The sequence below is a fragment of the Eriocheir sinensis genome, chromosome 58 (assembly GCF_024679095.1).
Source record: "Eriocheir sinensis breed Jianghai 21 chromosome 58, ASM2467909v1, whole genome shotgun sequence".
NCBI classification, from domain to species: domain Eukaryota; kingdom Metazoa; phylum Arthropoda; class Malacostraca; order Decapoda; family Varunidae; genus Eriocheir; species Eriocheir sinensis.
The window spans coordinates 2,753,801-2,772,241 of NC_066566.1; the positions used below are offsets into that span (position 1 = coordinate 2,753,801).

At 54.8% G+C, this 18,441-nt stretch overlaps 2 protein-coding genes across 2 annotated transcripts; both read left to right on the forward strand.

Moving 5' to 3' along the window:
* Positions 1-184: 184 nt before the first annotated feature.
* On the forward strand, positions 185-16,126 carry LOC126984980 (titin-like). Its single transcript, XM_050839209.1, has 9 exons — positions 185-1,027; positions 1,763-1,936; positions 1,979-2,209; positions 3,620-3,775; positions 4,652-4,892; positions 5,066-6,471; positions 8,788-9,642; positions 13,546-14,106; positions 16,097-16,126. The coding sequence occupies exons 1-9, from the start codon at positions 185-187 to the stop codon at positions 16,124-16,126; spliced, it is 4,497 nt and encodes a 1,498-aa protein (XP_050695166.1).
* Positions 16,127-16,639: 513 nt separating this feature from the next.
* LOC126984981 (magnetosome-associated protein MamJ-like) lies at positions 16,640-18,312 on the forward strand (the record flags this gene model as incomplete). Its single annotated transcript, XM_050839210.1, has 1 exon — positions 16,640-18,312. A coding segment is annotated over exon 1 (1,620 nt), but the record flags the coding sequence as incomplete, so codon positions are not given.
* Positions 18,313-18,441: the final 129 nt, after the last annotated feature.

Sequence of the window (18,441 nt, forward strand, 5' to 3'; positions counted from 1 at the left end):
TTCTGTAGGCAATATTGGACTAGAACCTGAAATTCAAAATACAATGTCACCTTCATTTCTCAAGACAGTAGCATCTGAAGAGGAGTTGATGCTGACACCTGGTATCCAGGAACATTTAGCAGATTTTGAGAGAGTAGTGTTCCTTCATCAACAGAGGTTCTCAATACCAGTTGTGGAAGATGTAATGGTTTCTATTCACGAGAAGCCATTCACATCTGTCCTTGAGGAGGTGGTGGCACCTGGAGTATTAACTGAATCGGAAGTTAAGGAGCATGTCATGTCTAAAAGTCAAGAAAGGATAGTATCTCCATCTGAAGAGGTTTCAGCACTGGGTGATGTAAAGCTGGAATCACCTGTTGTTCAGGGAATAGGGTTGGAACAAAGAGTTAATGAGCAAAACTCGCCTGAAGCTATGAAGATATTGGATATGGAGAGAAAATTGCAAGCAGAAGTTAATGAGGCCTCATCACTTGAAGACCATTTTGCATTTGAAGTTGAGTTCACATTGGAACATGAAGTTGAGAGAATATTGGTGCCTGAACCAAAAGTGATTCAGGAAGAGACAGAACCTAGTATGGAAGAAGAGCCAAAATTAAAACCAAAAGTGATGGAAGAAGCAAAACCAACAATGGTGCCAGAAGAACCTAAACTAACAGTGATGCAAAAAGTGCCACAGTCAGCACTAGAGGAGGCAGAACCTAAATCAACAGTAAGGGGGACAGAGACAAAAACAGCAGACATAAAAGTCGAACCAAGGATGATGACGGCAAAGCCAGCACCAACAGTGGTGGAGGCAGAGACAGAACCAACAGTGATGGAGCCAGAGCCAGAACCAGCAGTGGAGAAGACAGAGCCAGAACCAGCAGTGGTGGAGGCTGAGCCAGAACCAGCAGTGGAGAAGACAGAGCCAGAACCAGCAGTGGAGAAGACAGAGCCAGAACCAACAGTGGTGGAGGCAGAGCCAGAACCAGCAGTGGAGAAGACAGAGCCAGAACCAGCAGTGGAGAAGACAGAGCCAGAACCAACAGTGGTGGAGGCAGAGCCAGAACCAACAGTGGTGGAGGCAGAACCAGAACCAACAGTGGTGGAGGAAGAGCCAGAACCAACAGTGGTGGAGGCAGAGCCAGAACCAACAGTGGTGGAGGTAGAGCCAGAACCAACAGTGGTGGAGGCAGAATCAGAACCAACAGTTGTGGAGGCACAGCCAGAACCAACAGTGGTGGAGGCAGAACCAGAACCAACAGTGGTGGAGGCAGAGCCAGAACCAACAGTGGTGGCAGAGCCAGAACCAACAGTGGTGGAGGCAGAGGCTGAACCAACAGTGGTGGAGGCAGAGCCAGAACCAACAGTGGTGGAGGCAGAACCAGAACCAACAGTGGTGGAGGCAGAGCCAGAACCAGCAGTGAAGACAGAGCCAAAACCAACAGTGGTGGAGGCAAAGCCAGAACCAACAGTGGTGGAGGCAGAGCCAGAACCAACAGTGGTGGAGGCAGAGCCAGAACCAACAGTGGTGGAGGCAGAGCCAGAACCAACAGTGGTGGAGGCAGAGCCAGAACCAACAGTGGTGGAGGCAGAACCAGAACCAACAGTGGTGGAGGCAGAGCCAGAACCAGCAGTGAAGACAGAGCCAGAACCAACAGTGGTGGAGGCAGAACCAGAACCAACAGTGGTGGAGGCAGAGCCAGAACCAACAGTGGTGGAGGCAGAACCAGAACCAACAGTGGTGGAGGCAGAACCAGAACCAACAGTGGTGGAGGCAGAGCCAGAACCAACAGTGATGGAGGCAGAACCAGAACCAACAGTGGTGGAGGCAGAGCCAGAACCAACAGTGATGGAAGCAAAACCAGAACCAACAGTGATGGAAGCAGAACTTGAACCAACAGTGGTGGAGGCAGAGCCAGAACCAACAGTGATGGAAGCAGAACCAGAACCAACAGTGATGGAGGCAGAGCCAGAACCAACAGTGATGGAGGCAGAGCCAGAACCAACAGTGATGGAAGCAGAACCAGAACCAACAGTGGTGGAGGCAGAGCCAGAATCAACAGTGATGGAAGCAGAACCAGAACCAACAGTGATGGAGGCAGAGCCAGAACCAACAGTGATGGAAGCAGAACCAGAACCAACAGTGGTGGAGGTAGAGCCAAAATCACTAGTGATGGAGGCAGAACCAGAACTAATGGTGGAGAAGGAAAAGCCACAAGCAACATTGGTGGAGACAGAGCCAAAATCACCCGTGGTGGAGGCAGAGCCTGAACCAACAGTGGTGGAGGCAGAGCCTGAACCAACAGTGGTGGAGGCAGAGCCAGAACCATCAGTGGTGCGGGCAGAGACTGAACCAACAGTGGTGGAAGCAGAGCAAAAACCAACAGTGGTGGAGGCAGAGCCAGAACCATCAGTGGTGGAGGCAGAGACTGAACCAACAGTGGTGGAGGCCGAGGCTGAACCAACAGTGGTGGAGCCAGAGCCAACAGTGCTGCAGGCAGTAGCTGAACCAACAGTGGTGGAGGCAGAGCCAGAACCAACAGTGGTGGAGGCAGAGCCTGAACCAACAGTGGTGGAGGCAGAGGCTGAACCAACAGTGGTAGAGGCAGAACCTGAACCAACAGTGGTGGAGGCTGAGGATGAACCAACAGTGGTGGAGGAAGAGGCTGAACCAACAGTGGTGGAGGCAGAGCCAGAACCAACAGTGGTGGAGGCAGAGCCAGAACCAACAGTGGTGGATGCAGAGCCAGAACCAACAGTGGTGGAGGCAGAGCCAGAACCAACAGTGGTGGAGGCAGAGCCAGAACCAACAGTGGTGGAGGCAGAGCCAGAACCAACAGTGGTGGAGGCAGAGCCAGAACCAACAGTGGTGGAGGCAGAGCCAGAACCAACAGTGGTGGAGGCAGAGCCAGAACCAACAGTGGTGGAGGCAGAGCCAGAACCAACAGTGGTGGAGGCAGAGCCAGAACCAACAGTGGTGGAGGCAGAGCCAGAACCAACAGTGGTGGAGGCAGAGCCAGAACCAACAGTGGTGGAGGCAGAGCCAGAACCATCAGTGGTGGAGGCAGAGACTGAACCAACAGTGGTGGAGGCAGAGACTGAACCAACAGTGGTGGAGGCAGAGCCAGAACCAACAGTGGTGGAGGCAGAGGCTGAACCAACAGTGGTGGAGGCAGAGCCAGAACCAACAGTGGTGGAGGCAGAGGCAGAACCAACAGTGGTGGAGGCAGAGGCTGAACCAACAGTTGTGGAGGTAAAGCCAGAACCAACAGTGGTGGAGGCAGAGCCAGAACCAACAGTGGTGGAGGCAGAAGCTGAACCAACAGTGGTGGAGGCAGAGCCTGAACCAACAGTGGTGGAGGCAGAGCCAGAACCAACAGTGGTGGAGGCAGAGGCTGAACCAACAGTGGTGGAGGCAGAGCCAGAACCAACAGTGGTGGAGGCAGAGGCTGAACCAACAGTGGTGGAGGCAGAGCCAGAACCAACAGTGGTGGAGGCAGAGCCAGAACCAACAGTGGTGGAGGCAGAGCCAGAACCAACAGTGGTGGAGGCAGAGCCAGAACCAACAGTGGTGGAGGCAGAGCCAGAACCAACAGTGGTGGTGGCAGAGTCTGAACCAACAGTGGTGGAGGCAGAGGCTGAACCAACAGTGGTGGAGCCAGAGCCAACAGTGCTGGAGGCAGAGGCTGAACCAACAGTGGTGGAGCCAGAGCCAACAGTGCTGGAGGCAGAGGCTGAACCAACAGTGGTGGAGCCAGAGCCAACAGTGCTGGAGGCAGAGGCTGAACCAACAGTGGTGGAGGCAAAGGCTGAACCAACAGTGGTGGAGGCAGAGCCAGAACCAACAGTCGAGGAGGCAGAGCCAGAACCAACAGTGGAGGAGGCAGAGCCAGAACCAACAGTGGTGGAGGCAGAGGCTGAACCAACAGTGGTGGAAGCAGAGCCAGAGCCAACAGTGGTGGAAGCAGAGCCAGAGCCAACAGTGGTGGAGGCAGAGCCAGAGCCAACAGTGGTGGAGGCAGAGGCTGAACCAACAGTGGTGGAGGCAGAGCCTGAACCAACAGTGGTGGAGGCAGAGCCTGAACCAACAGTGGTGGAGGCAGAGCCAGAACCATCAGTGGTGGAGGCAGAGCCAGAACCAACAGTGGTGGAGGCAGAGCCTGAACCAACAGTGGTGGAGGCAGAGCCAGAACCAACAGTGGTGGAGGCAGAGCCAGAGCCAACAGTGGTGGAGGCAGAGCCAGAACCAACAGTGGTGGAGGCAGAGGCTGAACCAACAGTGGTGGAGGCAGAGGCTGAACCAACAGTGGTGGAGGCAGAGCATGAACCAACAGTGGTGGAGGCAGAGCCAGAACCAACAGTGTGGGAGGCAGAGCCTGAACCAGCAGTGGAGGCAGAGCCAGAACCAACAGTGGTGGAGGCAGAGGCTGAACCAACAGTGGTGGAGGCAGAGCCTGAACCAACAGTGGTGGAGGCAGAGCCAGAACCAACAGTGGTGGAGGCAGAGCCTGAACCAACAGTGGTGGAGGCAGAGCCTGAACCAACAGTGGTGGAGGCAGAGCCTGAACCAACAGTGGTGGAGGCAGAGCCAGAACCAACAGTGGTGGAGGCAGAGCCAGAACCAACAGTGGTGGAGGCAGTAGCTGAACCAACAGTGGTGGATGCAGAGCCTGAACCAAAAGTGGTGGAGGCAGAGCAAGAACCAACAGTGGTGGTGGCAGAGCCAGAACCTACAGTGGTGGAGGCAGAGCCAGAACCAACAGTGGTTAAGGCAGAGACTGAACCAACAGTGGTGGAGGCAGAGGCTGAACCAACAGTGGTAGAGGCAGAACCTGAACCAACAGTGGTGGAGGCAGAGCTGACCCAACAGTTGTGGAGGCAGAGCCTGATCCAGCAGTGGTGGAGGCAGAGCCAGAACCACAAGTGGTGGATGCAGAGCCTGAACCACCAGTGGTGGAGGCAGAGCCTGAACCAACAGTGGTGGAGGCAGAGGCTGAACCAACAGTGGTGGAGGCAGTAGCCGAACCAACGGTGGTGGAGGCAGTAGCCGAACCAACGGTGGTGGAGGCAGAGCCTGAACCAACAGTGGTGGAGGCAGAGCCAGAACCTACAGTGGTGGAGGCAGAGCCAGAACCAACAGTGGTGGAGGCAGAGCCAGAACCAACAGTGGTGGAGGCAGAAGCTGAACCAACTGTGGTGGAGGCAGAGGCTGAACCAACAGTGGTGGAGGCAGAGGCTGAACCAACAGTGGTGGAGGCAGAGCCTGAACCAACAGTGGTGGAGGCAGAGGCTGAACCAACAGTGGTGGAGGCAGAGGCTGAACCAACAGTGGTGGAGGCAGAGGCTGAACCAACAGTGGTGGAGGCAGAGGCTGAACCAACAGTGGTGGAGGCAGAGGCTGAACCAACAGTGGTGGAGGCAGAGGCTGAACCAACAGTGGTGGAGGCAGAGTCTGAACCAACAAAGGTGGAGGCAGAGGCAGAACCAACAGTGGTGGAGGCAGAGGATGAACCAACAGTGGTGGAGGCAGAGGCTGAACCAACAGTGGTGGAGACAGAGGATGAACCAACAGTGGTGGAGGCAGAACCTGAACCAACAGTGGTGGAGGCAGAGCCAGAACCAACAGTGGTGGAGACAGAGGATGAACCAACAGTGGTGGAGGCAGAGGCTGAACCGACGGTGGTGGAGGCAGAGCCTGAACCAACAGTGGTGGAGGCAGAGGCTGAACCAACAGTGGTGGAGGCAGAGGCTGAACCAACAGTGGTGGAGGCAGAGGCTGAACCAACAGTGGTGGAGGCAGAGCCTGAACCAACAGTGGTGGAGGCAGAGCCAGAACCAACAGTGGTGGAGGCAGAGGCTGAACCAACAGTGGTGGAGGCAGAGGCTGAACCAACAGTGGTGGAGGCAGAGGCTGAACCAACAGTGGTGGAGGCAGAGGCTGAACCAACAGTGGTGGAGACAGAGGATGAACCAACAGTGGTGGAGGCAGAGCCAGAACCAACAGTGGTGGAGACAGAGGATGAACCAACAGTGGTGGAGGCAGAGGCTGAACCAACAGTGGTGGAGACAGAGGATGAACCAACAGTGGTGGAGGCAGAGGCTGAACCAACAGTGGTGGAGACAGAGGATGAACCAACAGTGGTGGAGGCAGAGGCTGAACCGACGGTGGTGGAGGCAGAGCCTGAACCAACAGTGGTGGAGGCAGAGCCAGAACCAACAGTGGTGGAGGCAGAGGCTGAACCAACAGTGATGGAGGCAGAGGCTGAACCAACAGTGGTAGAGGCAGAGGATGAACCAACAGTGGTGGAGAGAGAGCTAGAACCAACAGTGGTGGAGGCAGAGCTAGAACCAACAGTGGTGGAGGCAGAGGCTGAACCAACAGTGGTGGAGGCAGAGGCTGAACCAACAGTGGTGGAGGCAGAGCCAGAACCAACAGTGGTGGAGGCAGAGGCTGAACCTACAGTGTTGGAGGCAGAGGCTGAACCACCAGTGGTGGAGGCAGAGGCTGAACCAACAGTGGTGGAGGCAGAGGCTGAACCAACAGTGGTGGAGGCAGAGGCTGAACCAACAGTGGTGGAGGCAGAGGCTGAACCAACAGTGGTGGAGGCAGAGGCTGAACCAACAGTGGTGGAGGCAGAGGCTGAACCGACGGTGGTGGAGGCAGAGGCTGAACCGACAGTGGTGGAGGCAGAGCCAGAACCAACAGTGGTGGAGGCAGAGGCTGAACCAACAGTGGTGGAGGCAGAGGCTGAACCAACAGTGGTGGAGGCAGAGGCTGAACCAACAGTGGTGGAGGCAGAGGCTGAACCAACAGTGGTGGAGGCAGAGCCAGAACCAACAGTGGTGGAGGCAGAGCCAGAACCAACAGTGGTGGAGGCAGAGCCAGAACCAACAGTGGTGGAGGCAGAGGGTGAACCAACAGTGGTGGAGGCAGAGCCAGAACCAATAGTGGTGGAGGCTGAGCCAGAACCATCAGTGGTGGAGGAAGAGGCTGAATCAGCAGTGGTGGAGGCAGAGCCAGAACGAACAGTGGTGGAGGCAAAGCCAGAACCATCAGTGGTGGAAGCAGAGGCTGAACCAACAGTGGTGGAGGCAGAGCCAGAATCAACAGTGGTGGAGGCAGAGCCAGAATCAACAGTGGTGGAGGCAGAGCCAGAACCATCAGTGGTGGAGGCAGAGGCTGAACCAAGAGTTATGGAGGCAGAGCCAGAACCAACAGTGGTGGAGGCAGAGGCTGAACCAACAGTGGTGGAGGCAGAGGCTGAACCAACAGTGGTGGAGGCAGAGGCTGAACCAACAGTTGTGGAGGCAGAGGCTGAACCAACAGTGGTGGAGGCAGAGGATGAACCAACAGTGGTGGAAGCAGAGGCTGAACCAACAGTGGTGGAGGCAGAGGCTGAACCAACAGTGGTGGAGGCAGAGGCTGAACCAACAGTGGTGGAGGCAGAGGCTGAACCAACAGTTGTGGAGGCAGAGGCTGAACCAACAGTGGTGGAGGCAGAGCTTCAACCAACAGTGGCGGAGGCAGAGCCAGAACCAACAGTGGAGGAGGCAGAGCCAGAACCATCAGTGGTGGAGGCACAGCCAGAACCAACAGTAGTGGAGGCAGAGCCAGAACCAGAACCAACAGTGGTGGAGGCAGAGCCAGAACCAACAGTGGTGGAGGCAGAGGCTGAACCAACAGTGGTGGAGGCAGAGCCAGAACCACCAGTGGTGGAGGCAGAGGCTGAACCAACAGTAGTGGATTCAGTGGCTGAACCAACAGTGGTGGATTATGAGGCTGAACCAACAGTGGTGGAGGCAGAGCCAGAACCAACAGTGGTGGAGGCAGAGCCAGAACCAACAGTGGTGGAGGCAGAGCCAGAACCAACAGTGGTGGAGGCAGAGGCTGAACCAACAGTGTTGGCAGAAGAGCCTGAACCAACAGTGGTGAAGGCAGAGACTGGACCAGCAGTGGTGGATTCAGAGGCTGAACCAACAGTGGTGGAGGCAGAGGCTGAACCAGCAGTGGTGGAGGCAGAGCCAGAACCAACAGTTGTGGAGGCAGAGCCAGAACCAACAGTGGTGGAGGCAAAGCCAGAACTGACAGTGATTGAGGCAGAGCCAGAACCAACAGTGGTGGAGGCAGAGGCTGAACCAACAGTGGTGGAGGCAGAGCCTGAACCAACACTGGTGGAGGCAGAGCTAGAACCAACAGTGGTGGAGTTAGAAGCTGAACCAACAGTGGTGGAGGCAGAGCCAGAACTGACAGTGATGGAGGCAGAGCCTGAACCAACAGTGGTGGAGGCAGAGGCTGAACCAACAGTGGTGGAGGCAGAGGCTGAACCAACAGTGGTGGAGGCAGAGGCTGAACCAACAGTGGTGGAGGCAGAGCCTGAACCAACAGTGGTGGAGGCAGAGCCAGAACCAACAGTGGTGGAGGCAGAGCCAGAACTGGCACTGATGGAGGCAGTGCCAGAACCAACAGTGGTGGAGGCAGAGGCTGAACCAACAGTGGTGGAGGCAGAGCCTGAACCAACAGTGGTGGAGGCAGAGACAGAACCAACAGTGGTGGAGGCAGAGCCAGAACCAACAGTGGTGGAGGCAGAGACAGAACCAACAGTGGTGGAGGCAGAGCCAGAACCAACGGTGGTGGAGGCAGAGCCAGAACCAACAGTGGTGGAGGCAGAGGCTGAACCAACAGTGGTGGAGGCAGAGGCTGAACCAACAGTGGTGGAGGCAGAGCCAGAACCAACAGTGGTGGAGGCAGAGCCAGAACCAACAGTGGTGGAGGCAGAGCCAGAACCAACAGTGGTGGAGGCAGAGCCTGAACCAACAGTGGTGGAGTCAGAGCCTGAACCAACAGTAGTGGAGTTAGAGGCTGAACCAACCATGGTGGAGGCAGAGACTGAACCAACTGTGGTAGAGGGAGAGCCAGAACATATGGTGGTGGAGGCAGAGCCAGAACCAACAGTGGTAGAGGCGGAGGCTGAACCAACAGTTGTTGAGGCAAAGTCTGAACCAACAGCGGTAGAGGTAGAAGCTGAACTAAGAGAAGTGGAGGCAAAGACAGAACCAACAGTGGTGGAGGTAGAGCCAGAACTAACAGGGGTGGAGGCAAAGACAGCTCCAACAGGGGTTGAGGCAGAGGCAGAATCAACTGTGGTGGAGGCAGAAACAGAGCCGGCAGAAGCAGAGCCAAATCCTGAAGTTGAACCACCATTTATTGAGGCCAAACCAGAATCAACAGCTGGGGAGGCAGGGGCAGAACCAACAACGGTTGACCCTGAGCCAGAACTAACAATGGTGGAGGCAGAGTCAGAACCAACAGTGGTGGAGGCAGAGTCAGAACCATCAATGTTAGAGGCAGAGTCAAAAGAAACAGGTGTTGAGGCAGAACCTGAACCAAAAATGGTGGAAGCAGTACCAACAATTTTGGAGGCAGATCCAGAACCATTAATTGCCGACTCAGAGCCAGAACCAACAGTGAAGGAGGCTGAACCAGGGCCAAGAGTTACAGAGGCAGAGCCAGAACCACCAGCTGTAGAGGCAAAGCCAATAGCAACATTGGCAGGGGAAGAAGCAACAGAGCCAGAACCAACAGAGAAGGTAGCAGAGACAATAGTGGTAAAGGCAGAGCCAGAACCGACAGTGGTGGAGGCAGAGCCAGTACCAACAGTGGTAAAGGCAGAGCCAGAACAAACAGTGGTGGAGGCAGAGCCAGAACAAACAGTGGTGGAGGCAGAGCCAGAACAAACAGTGGTGGAGGCAGAGCCAGAACCAACAGTGGTGGAGGCAGAGCCAGAACAAACAGTGGTGGAGGCAGAGCCAGAACAAACAGTGGTGGAGGCAGAGCCAGAACAAACAGTGGTGGAGGCAGAGCCAGAACCAACAGTGGTGGAGGCAGAGCCAGAACCAACAGTGGTGGAGGCAGAGCCAGAACAAACAGTGGTGGAGGCAGAGCCAGAACCAAGAGTGATGGAGGAAGAGCCAGAACTAACAATGGTGGAGGAAGAGACAGAACTAAGAGTGGTGAAGGAGGAGTCAGAACTAACAGTGGTGGAGGAAGAGCCAGAGCTAACAATGGTGGAGGAAGAGACAGAACTAAGAGTGGTGAAGGAGGAGTCAGAACTAACAGTGGTGGAGGAAGAGCCAGAGCTAACAATAGTGGAGGAAGAGTCAGAACCAACAGTGGTGAAGGAAGAGCAAGAACCAACAGGGATGGAGGAAGAGCCAGTAGAAACAGTGGTGGTGGAAGAGCCAAAACTAATAATGGTGGAGGAAGAACCAGAACTCGTAGTGGTGGAGGAAAAGTCAGAACCATTAATGGTGGAGGAAGAGCAACAACCAATAGTGGTGGAAGAAAAAATAGGTTCAATAGCAGTGGAGGAGGATCTGAAACCAATAGCTGTAGAGCAAGAAACTCCTGATAGCAGGGTTCTGACTCCTATTGAGAAGACACAGGTTGCTTTTGTAGAATATTTTCTTGCAGAGGAAATAGATATGATTTTAAAACCAGAATTCAAGGGTCACTTATCTCATGAAAGGAAGGAATTATTAGCAAGTCAGGTATATAAAATTACTGTAGAATTCAAGAATATTTTGGCTTCTGAAATAGAGGAGATTACTCCATGTCAGTTTGAGAGAGTTTCCTTGCAGGGTGGGCATAATAATTCTTCAGCTGAGAAGATCTTTGCACCTGAAGCTGAAAAATTATTGCGACATGAAATTAAGAAGACGTTGGCACCTGAAATCATTGATATTGATTTTCCAGAATCTGAAGAGTTATTTGCAGGTGGGCAATCAGAGTTGTGTACACCTCCTTCTGAAAAAGGACAGGCATCAGATCTTCATCAGATGTTGCCTGAAGTTGAGAGTGAAGCTGGGCAAACCCTATCCATAAGTAAGACAAATGTGGTTGAAGTAGACTTAGTATCCCCTGAAGATCTCACATCACTGGTACTTGAGTCACCTGAACTTAAGACTGTGGAAGAATTGACCCATCCATTTACAGAAAATTTGGCACATAAAGTTAATGAGGTAACAGTTGAAGATGATGCTTTGGTACACGAAATTGATAAAATATTTGATTCAGGTGATGATGTATATCTTCCACATGACACAGAAATACCAGCTTCTGAAACACAAAGAGTCAGTAACCTTGTACTGGATGAAGCACTTCATCTTGAAATAAGTGAATTCCTAACACATGAAGGGCTGGCTGACATTGAATTAAAGGCATCAGAACTAGGCATGGAAATTTCACACGTTGAAACAGTTTCAGAACCGGAAGTGGAAGAGTTTGTGGCTCATGAAATTGAACAGGTAATACCACTTGATATTCGGGAGACCATAACATATGAATTTGAAGAGCTATTAGGGTTTGAAATCAACGAAATATTATCATCGGAAGGCACAGGAACCTTAGAAATCTCCTACCCTGAGGAAGAAAATTTGAAGGGAGAACAAGTACTTACGAAAACAGAATCTAACATGCCGCAGTTGGAATTATCACCAATAACTCAGGAAATAGATACGCTGAACCTGAAACCATCAATGGTGAAGCCAGACCAAGATCAATTGTCAGAAGAGACACGTATAAAACTGACTGGGACAGAACCAGAAATTGTTGAGGCAGAGCCAGAATTGGTACCATTTGACTCAGAGGCAGAACCAACAGTGGTGGAGGCAGAGCCAGTACCAACAGGTGTGGAGGCAGAGCCAGAACCAACAGTTGTGGAGGCAGAGCCAGAACCAACAGTGGTGGAGGCAGAGGCTGAACCAACAGTGGTGGAGGCAGAGCCAGAACCAACAGTTGTGGAGGCAGAGCCAGAACCAACAGTGGTGGAGGCAGAGGCTGAACCAACAGTGGTGGAGGCAGAGGCTGAACCAACAGTGGTGGAGGCAGAGCCAGAACCAACAGTGGTGGAGGCAGAGCCAGAACCAACAGTGGTGGAGGCAGAGGCTGAACCAACAGTGGTGGAGGCAGAGGCTGAACCAACAGTGGTGGAGGCTGAGCCAGGACCAACAGTGGTGGAGGCAGAGCAAGAACCAACAGTGGTGGAGGCAGAGCAAGAACCAACAGTGATGGAGGCAGAGGCTGAACCAACAGTGGTGGAGGCAGAGGCTGAACCAACAGTGGTGGAGGCAGAGCCAGAACCAACAGTGGTGGAGGCAGAGGCTGAACCAACAGTGGTGGAGGCAGAGGCTGAACCAACAGTGGTGGAGGCAGAGGCTGAACCAACAGTGGTGGAGGCAGAGGCTGAACCAACAGTGGTGGAGGCAGAGGCTGAACCAACAGTGGTGGAGGCAGAGGCTGAACCAACAGTGGTGGAGGCAGAGGCTGAACCAACAGTGGTGGAGGCAGAGGCTGAACCAACAGTGGTGGAGGCAGAGGCTGAACCAACAGTGGTGGAGGCAGAGGCTGAACCAACAGTGGTGGAGGCAGAGGCTGAACCAACAGTGGTGGAGGCAGAGGCTGAACCAACAGTGGTGGAGGCAGAGGCTGAACCAACAGTGGTGGAGGCAGAGGCTGAACCAACAGTGGTGGAGGCAGAGGCTGAACCAACAGTGGTGGAGGCAGAGCCAGAACCAACAGTGGTGGAGGCAGAGCCAGAACCAACAGTGGTGGAGGCAGAGCCAGAACCAACAGTGATGGAGGCAGAGGCTGAACCAACAGTGGTGGAGGCAGAGGCTGAACCAACAGTGATGGAAGCAGAACCAGAACCAACAGTGGTGGAGGCAGAGGCTGAACCAACAGTGGTGGAGGCAGAGGCTGAACCAACAGGGGTGGAGGCAGAGGCTGAACCAACAGTGGTGGAAGCAGAGGCTGAACCAACAGTGAGGGATGCAGAGCCAGAACCAACAGTGGTGGAGGCAGAGCCAGAACCAACAGTGGTGGAGGCAGAGCCAGAACCAACAGTGGTGGAGGCAGAGGCTGAACCAACAGTGGTGGAGGCAGAACCAGAACCAACAGTGGTGGAGGCAGAACCAGAACCAACATTAGTCGAGGCAGAACCAGACCCAACAGTGGTGAAGGCAGAGCCAGAACCAACAGTGATGGAGGCAGAGCCAGAACCAACAATTATGGAGGCAGAGCCAGAACCAACAGTGGTGGAGGCAGAGCCAGAACCGGCAGTGGTGGAGGCAGAACCAGAACCAACAATGGTGGAGGCAGAGCCAGAACCAACAGTGATGGAGGCAGAGCCAGAACCAACAGTGATGGAGGCAGAGGCTGAACCAACAGTGGTGGAGGCAGAGCCAGAACCAACAGTGGTGGAGGCAGAGCCAGAACCAACAGTGGTGGAGGCAGAGCCAGAACCAACAGTGATGGAGGCAGAGCCAGAACCAACAGTGATGGAGGCAGAGCCAGAACCAACAGTGGAGGAGGCAGAGACAGAACCAACAATAGTGGAGGCAGAGCCAGAACCAATAGTGGAGGATGCAGAGCCAGAACCAACAGTGGAGGAGGCAGAGCCAGAACCAATAGTGGTGGAGGCAGAACCAGATACAACAGTGGTGGAGGCAGAACCAGAACCAGCAGTGGTGGAGGCAGAACCAGAACCAACAGTGGTGGAGGCAGAGCCAGAACCAACAGTGTTGGAGGCAGAACCAGAACCAGCAGTAGTGGAGGCAGAACCAGAACCAACAGTGGTGGAGGCAGAGCCAGAACCAGCATTGGTGAAGGCAGAACCAGAACCAACAGTGGTGGAGGCAGTGCTACAACCAGCAGTGGTTGAGGCAGAGTCAGAACTGACAGTTTTAGAAGCAAAGCTAGAACCAACAGTTGAGGAGGCAGAACCAGAACCAACAGGAATGGAGACAGAGCCAGAACCAATAGTGGTTGAGGCAGTGTTACAACCAGCAGTGGTTGAGGCAGAGTCAGAACCAATTGTTGTGGAGGCAGAGTCAGAACTGACAGTTTTAGAAGCAAAGCTAGAACCAACAGCTGAGGAGGCAGAACCAGAACCAACAGGAATGGAGACAGAGCCAGAACCAATAGTGGTGGAGGCAGAGTCAGAACTGGTAGTGATGGAGGCAGAGCCAGAACCAACAGTTGTAGAGGTAGAGCTAGAACCAACTGTTGTTGAGGCTGAACCAGAACCAACCGTGTTGGAGGCAGAGCAAGAACCAACAGTGGTGGAGGCAAAGCCAGAACCAACAGTGGTGGAGGCAAAGCCAGAACCAACAGTGGTGGAAGCAGAGCCAGAACCAACAGTGATCAAGGCAGAGGCTGAACCAACAGTGGTGGAGAAAGAGGGTGAACCAACAGTGGTGGAGGCAGAGCCAGAACCAACAGTGGTGGAGGCAGAGCCAGAACCAACAGTGGTGGAGGCAGAGGCTGAACCAACAGTGGTGGAGGCAGAGGCTGAACCAACAATGGTGGAGGCAGAGGCTGAACCAACAGTGGTGGAGGCAGAGGCTGAACCAACAATGGTGGAGGCAGAGCCAGAACCAACAGTGATCGAGGCAGAGGCTGAACCAACAGTGGTGGAGGCAGAGGCTGAACCAACAGTGGTGGAGGCAGAGGCTGAACCAACAGTGGTGGAGGCAGAGGCTGAACCAACAGTGGTGGAGGCAGAGGCTGAACCAACAGTGATCGAGGCAGAGGCTGAACCAACAGTGGTGGAGGCAGAGGCTGAACCAACAGTGATCGAGGCAGAGGCTGAACCAACAATGGTGGAGGCAGAGGCTGAACCAACAGTGATCGAGGCAGAGGCTGAACCAACAGTGGTGGAGGCAGAGGCTGAACCAACAGTGGTGGAGGCAGAGCCTGAACCAACAGTGGTGGAGGCAGAGGCTGAACCAACAGTGATCGAGGCAGAGGCTGAACCAACAGTGGTGGAGGCAGAGCCAGAACCAACAGTGGTGGAGGCAGAGGCTGAACCAACAGTGATCGAGGCAGAGGCTGAACCAACAGTGATCGAGGCAGAGGCTGAACCAACAGTGGTGGAGGCAGAGGCTGAACCAACAGTGATCGAGGCAGAGGCTGAACCAACAGTGATCGAGGCAGAGGCTGAACCAACAGTGATCGAGGCAGAGGCTGAACCAACAGTGATCGAGGCAGAGGCTGAACCAACAGTGATCGAGGCAGAGGCTGAACCAACAGTGATCGAGGCAGAGGCTGAACCAACAGTGATCGAGGCAGAGGCTGAACCAACAGTGATCGAGGCAGAGGCTGAACCAACAGTGATCGAGGCAGAGGCTGAACCAACAGTGGTGGAGGCAGAGGCTGAACCAACAGTGGTGGAGGCAGAGCCAGAACCAACAGTGGTGGATGCAGAGGCTGAACCAACAGTGGTGGAGGCAGAGCCAGAACCAACAATGGTGGAGGCAGAGGCTGAACCAACAGTGGTGGAGGCAGAACCAGAACCAACAGTGGTGGAGGCAGAGGCTGAACCAACAGCAGTAGAGGCAGAGGCTGAACCAACAGTGGTGGAGGCAGAGCCAGAACCAACAGTGGTGAAGGCAAAGGCTGAACCAACAGTGGTGGAGGCAGAGCCAGAACCAACAGTGGTGGAGGCAGAGCCAGAACCAACAGTGGTGGAGGCAGAGGCTGAACCAACAGTGGTGGAGGCAGAGGCTGAACCAACAGTGGTGGAGGCAGAGCCTGAACCAACAGTGGTGGAGGCAGAGGCTGAACCAACAGTGGTGGAGGCAGAGGCTGAACCAACAGTGGTGGAGGCAGAGGCTGAACCAACAGTGGTGGAGGCAGAGGCTGAACCAACAGTGGTGAAGGCAGAGGCTGAACCAACAGTGGTGGAGGCAGAGGCTGAACCAACAGTGGTGGAGGCAGAGGCTGAACCAACAGTGGTGGAGGCAGAGCCAGAACCAACAGTGGTGGAGGCAGAGGCTGAACCAACAGTGGTGAAGGCAGAGCCAGAACCAACAGTGGTGAAGGCAGAGGCTGAACCAACAGTGGTGGAGGCAGAGCCAGAACCAACAGTGGTGGAGGCAGAGGCTGAACCAACAGTGGTGGAGGCAGAGCCAGAACCAACAGTGGTGAAGGCAGAGGCTGAACCAACAGTGGTGGAGGCAGAGCCAGAACCAACAGTGATGGAGGCAGAGGCTGAACCAACAGTGGTGGAGGCAGAGGCTGAACCAACAGTGGTGGAGGCTGAGCCAGAACCAACAGTGGTGGAGGCACAGCAAGAACCAACAGTGATGGAGGCAGAGCCAGAACCAACAGTGGTGGAGGCAGAGGCTGAACCAACAGTCGTGGAGGCAGAGGCTGAACCAACAGTGGTGGAGGCTGAGCCAGAACCAACAGTGATGGAGGCAGAGCCAGAACCAACAGTGGTGGAGGCAGAGCCAGAACCAACAGTGATGGAGGCAGAGCCAGAACCAACAGTGGTGGAGGCAGAGGCTGAACCAACAGTGATGGAGGCAGAGCCAGAACCAACAGTGATGGAGGCAGAGCAAGAACCAACAGTGATGGAGGCAGAGCAAGAACCAACAGTGGTGGAGGCAGAGCAAGAACCAACAGTGGTGGAGGCAGAGCCAGAACCAACAGTGATGGAGGCAGAGCCAGAACCAACAGTGGTGGAGGCAGAGCCAGAACCAACAGTGATGGAGGCAGAGCCAGAACCAACAGTGATGGAGGCAGAGCCAGAAATAACAGTGATGGAGGCAGAGCCAGAACCAGCAGTGGTGGAGGCAGAGGCTGAACCAACAGTGGTGGAGGCAGAGGCTGAACCAACAGTGGTGGAGGCAGACCCAGAACCAATAGTGATGGATGCAGAGCCAGAACCAACAGTGATGGATGCAGAGCCAGAACCAACAGTGGTGGAGGCAGAGCCAGAACCAACAGTGGTGGAGGCAGAGCCAGAACCAACAGTGGTGGAGGCAGAGCCAGAACCAACAGTGGTGGATGCAGAGCCAGAACCAACAGTGGTGGAGGCAGAGCCAGAACCAACAGTGGTGGAGGCAGAGCCAGAACCAACAGTGGTGGAGGCAGAGCCAGAACCAACAGTGGTGGAGGCAGAGCCAGAACCAACAGTGGTGGAGGCAGAGCCAGAACCAACAGTGGTGGAGGCAGAGGCTGAACCAACAGTGGTGGAGGCAGAGCAAGAACCAACAGTGGTGGAGGCAGAGCCAGAACCAACAGTGGTGGAGGCAGAGCCAGAACCAACAGTGGTGGAGGCAGAGCCAGAACCAACAGTGGTGGAGGCAGAGCCAGAACCAACAGTGGTGGAGGCAGAGCCAGAACCAACAGTGGTGGAGGCAGACCCAGAACCAATAGTGATGGATGCAGAGCCAGAACCAACAGTGGTGGATGCAGAGCCAGAACCAACAGTGGTGGAGGCAGAGCCAGAACCAACAGTGGTGGAGGCAGTGCTACAACCAGCAGTGGTGGAGGCAGAGTCAGAACTGACAGTTTTAGAAGCAAAGCTAGAACCAATAGTTGAGGAGGGAGAACCAGAACCAACAGGAATGGAGACAGAGCCAGAACCAATAGTGGTGGAGGCAGTGTTACAACCAGCAGTGGTTGAGGCAGAGTCAGAACCAATTGTTGTGGAGGCAGAGCCTGAACCAACAGTGGTGGAGGCAGAGGCTGAACCAACAGTGGTGGAGGCAGAGGCTGAACCAACAGTGGTGGAGGCAGAGGCTGAACCAACAGTGGTGGAGGCAGAGCCTGAACCAACAGTGGTGGAGGCAGAGCCTGAACCAACAGTGGTGGAGGCAGAGGCTGAACCAACAGTGGTGGAGGCAGAGCCTGAACCAACAGTGGTGGAGGCAGAGCCTGAACCAACAGTGGTGGAGGCAGAAGCTGAACCAACAGTGGTGGAGGCAGAGCCAGAACCAACAGTGGTGGAGGCAGAGCCAGAACCAACAGTGGTGGAGGCAGAGCCTGAACCAACAGTGGTGGAGGCAGAGGCTGAACCAACAGTGGTAGAGGCAGAGACTGAACCAACAGTGGTGGAGGCAGAGCCTGAACCAACAGTGGTGGAGGCAGAGCCAGAACCAACAGTGGTGGAGGCAGAGCCAGAACCAACAGTGGTGGAGGCAGAGGCTGAACCAACAGTGGTAGAGGCAGAGTCAGAACCAACAGTGGTGGAGGCAGAGCCAGAACCAACAGTGGTGGAGGCAAAGCCAGAACCAACAGTGGTGGAGGCAGAGCCAGAACCAACAGTGGTGGAGGCAGAGGCTGAACCAACAGTGGTGGAGGCAAAGCCAGAACCAACAGTGGTGGAGGCAAAGCCAGAACCAACAGTGGTGGAGGCAGAGCCAGAACCAACAGTCGTGGAGGCAGAGGCTGAACCAACAGTGTTGGAGGCAGAGCCAGAACCAACAGTGGTGGAGGCAGAACCAGAACCAGCAGTAGTGGAGGCAGAACCAGAACCAACAGTGGTGGATGCAGAGCCAGAACCAACAGTGGTGGAGGCAGAGCCAGAACCAACAGTGGTGGAGGCAGTGCTACAACCAGCAGTGGTGGAGGCAGAGCCAGAACCAACAGTGATGGATGCAGAGCCAGAACCA

Bases quoted from the DNA above. Each gene is read 5' to 3' on its own strand.
- LOC126984980 (XM_050839209.1), top strand. From the start codon at position 185: ATGGTTTCTATTCACGAGAAGCCATTCACATCTGTCCTTGAGGAGGTG. The intron at 1,028-1,762 runs GTGGTGGAGGCA...GTGGAGGCAGAG, and splicing joins AGACAGAGCCAGAACCAACA to CCAGAACCAACAGTGATGGA. The intron at 1,937-1,978 runs GTGATGGAGGCA...ATGGAGGCAGAG, and splicing joins AAGCAGAACCAGAACCAACA to CCAGAACCAACAGTGATGGA.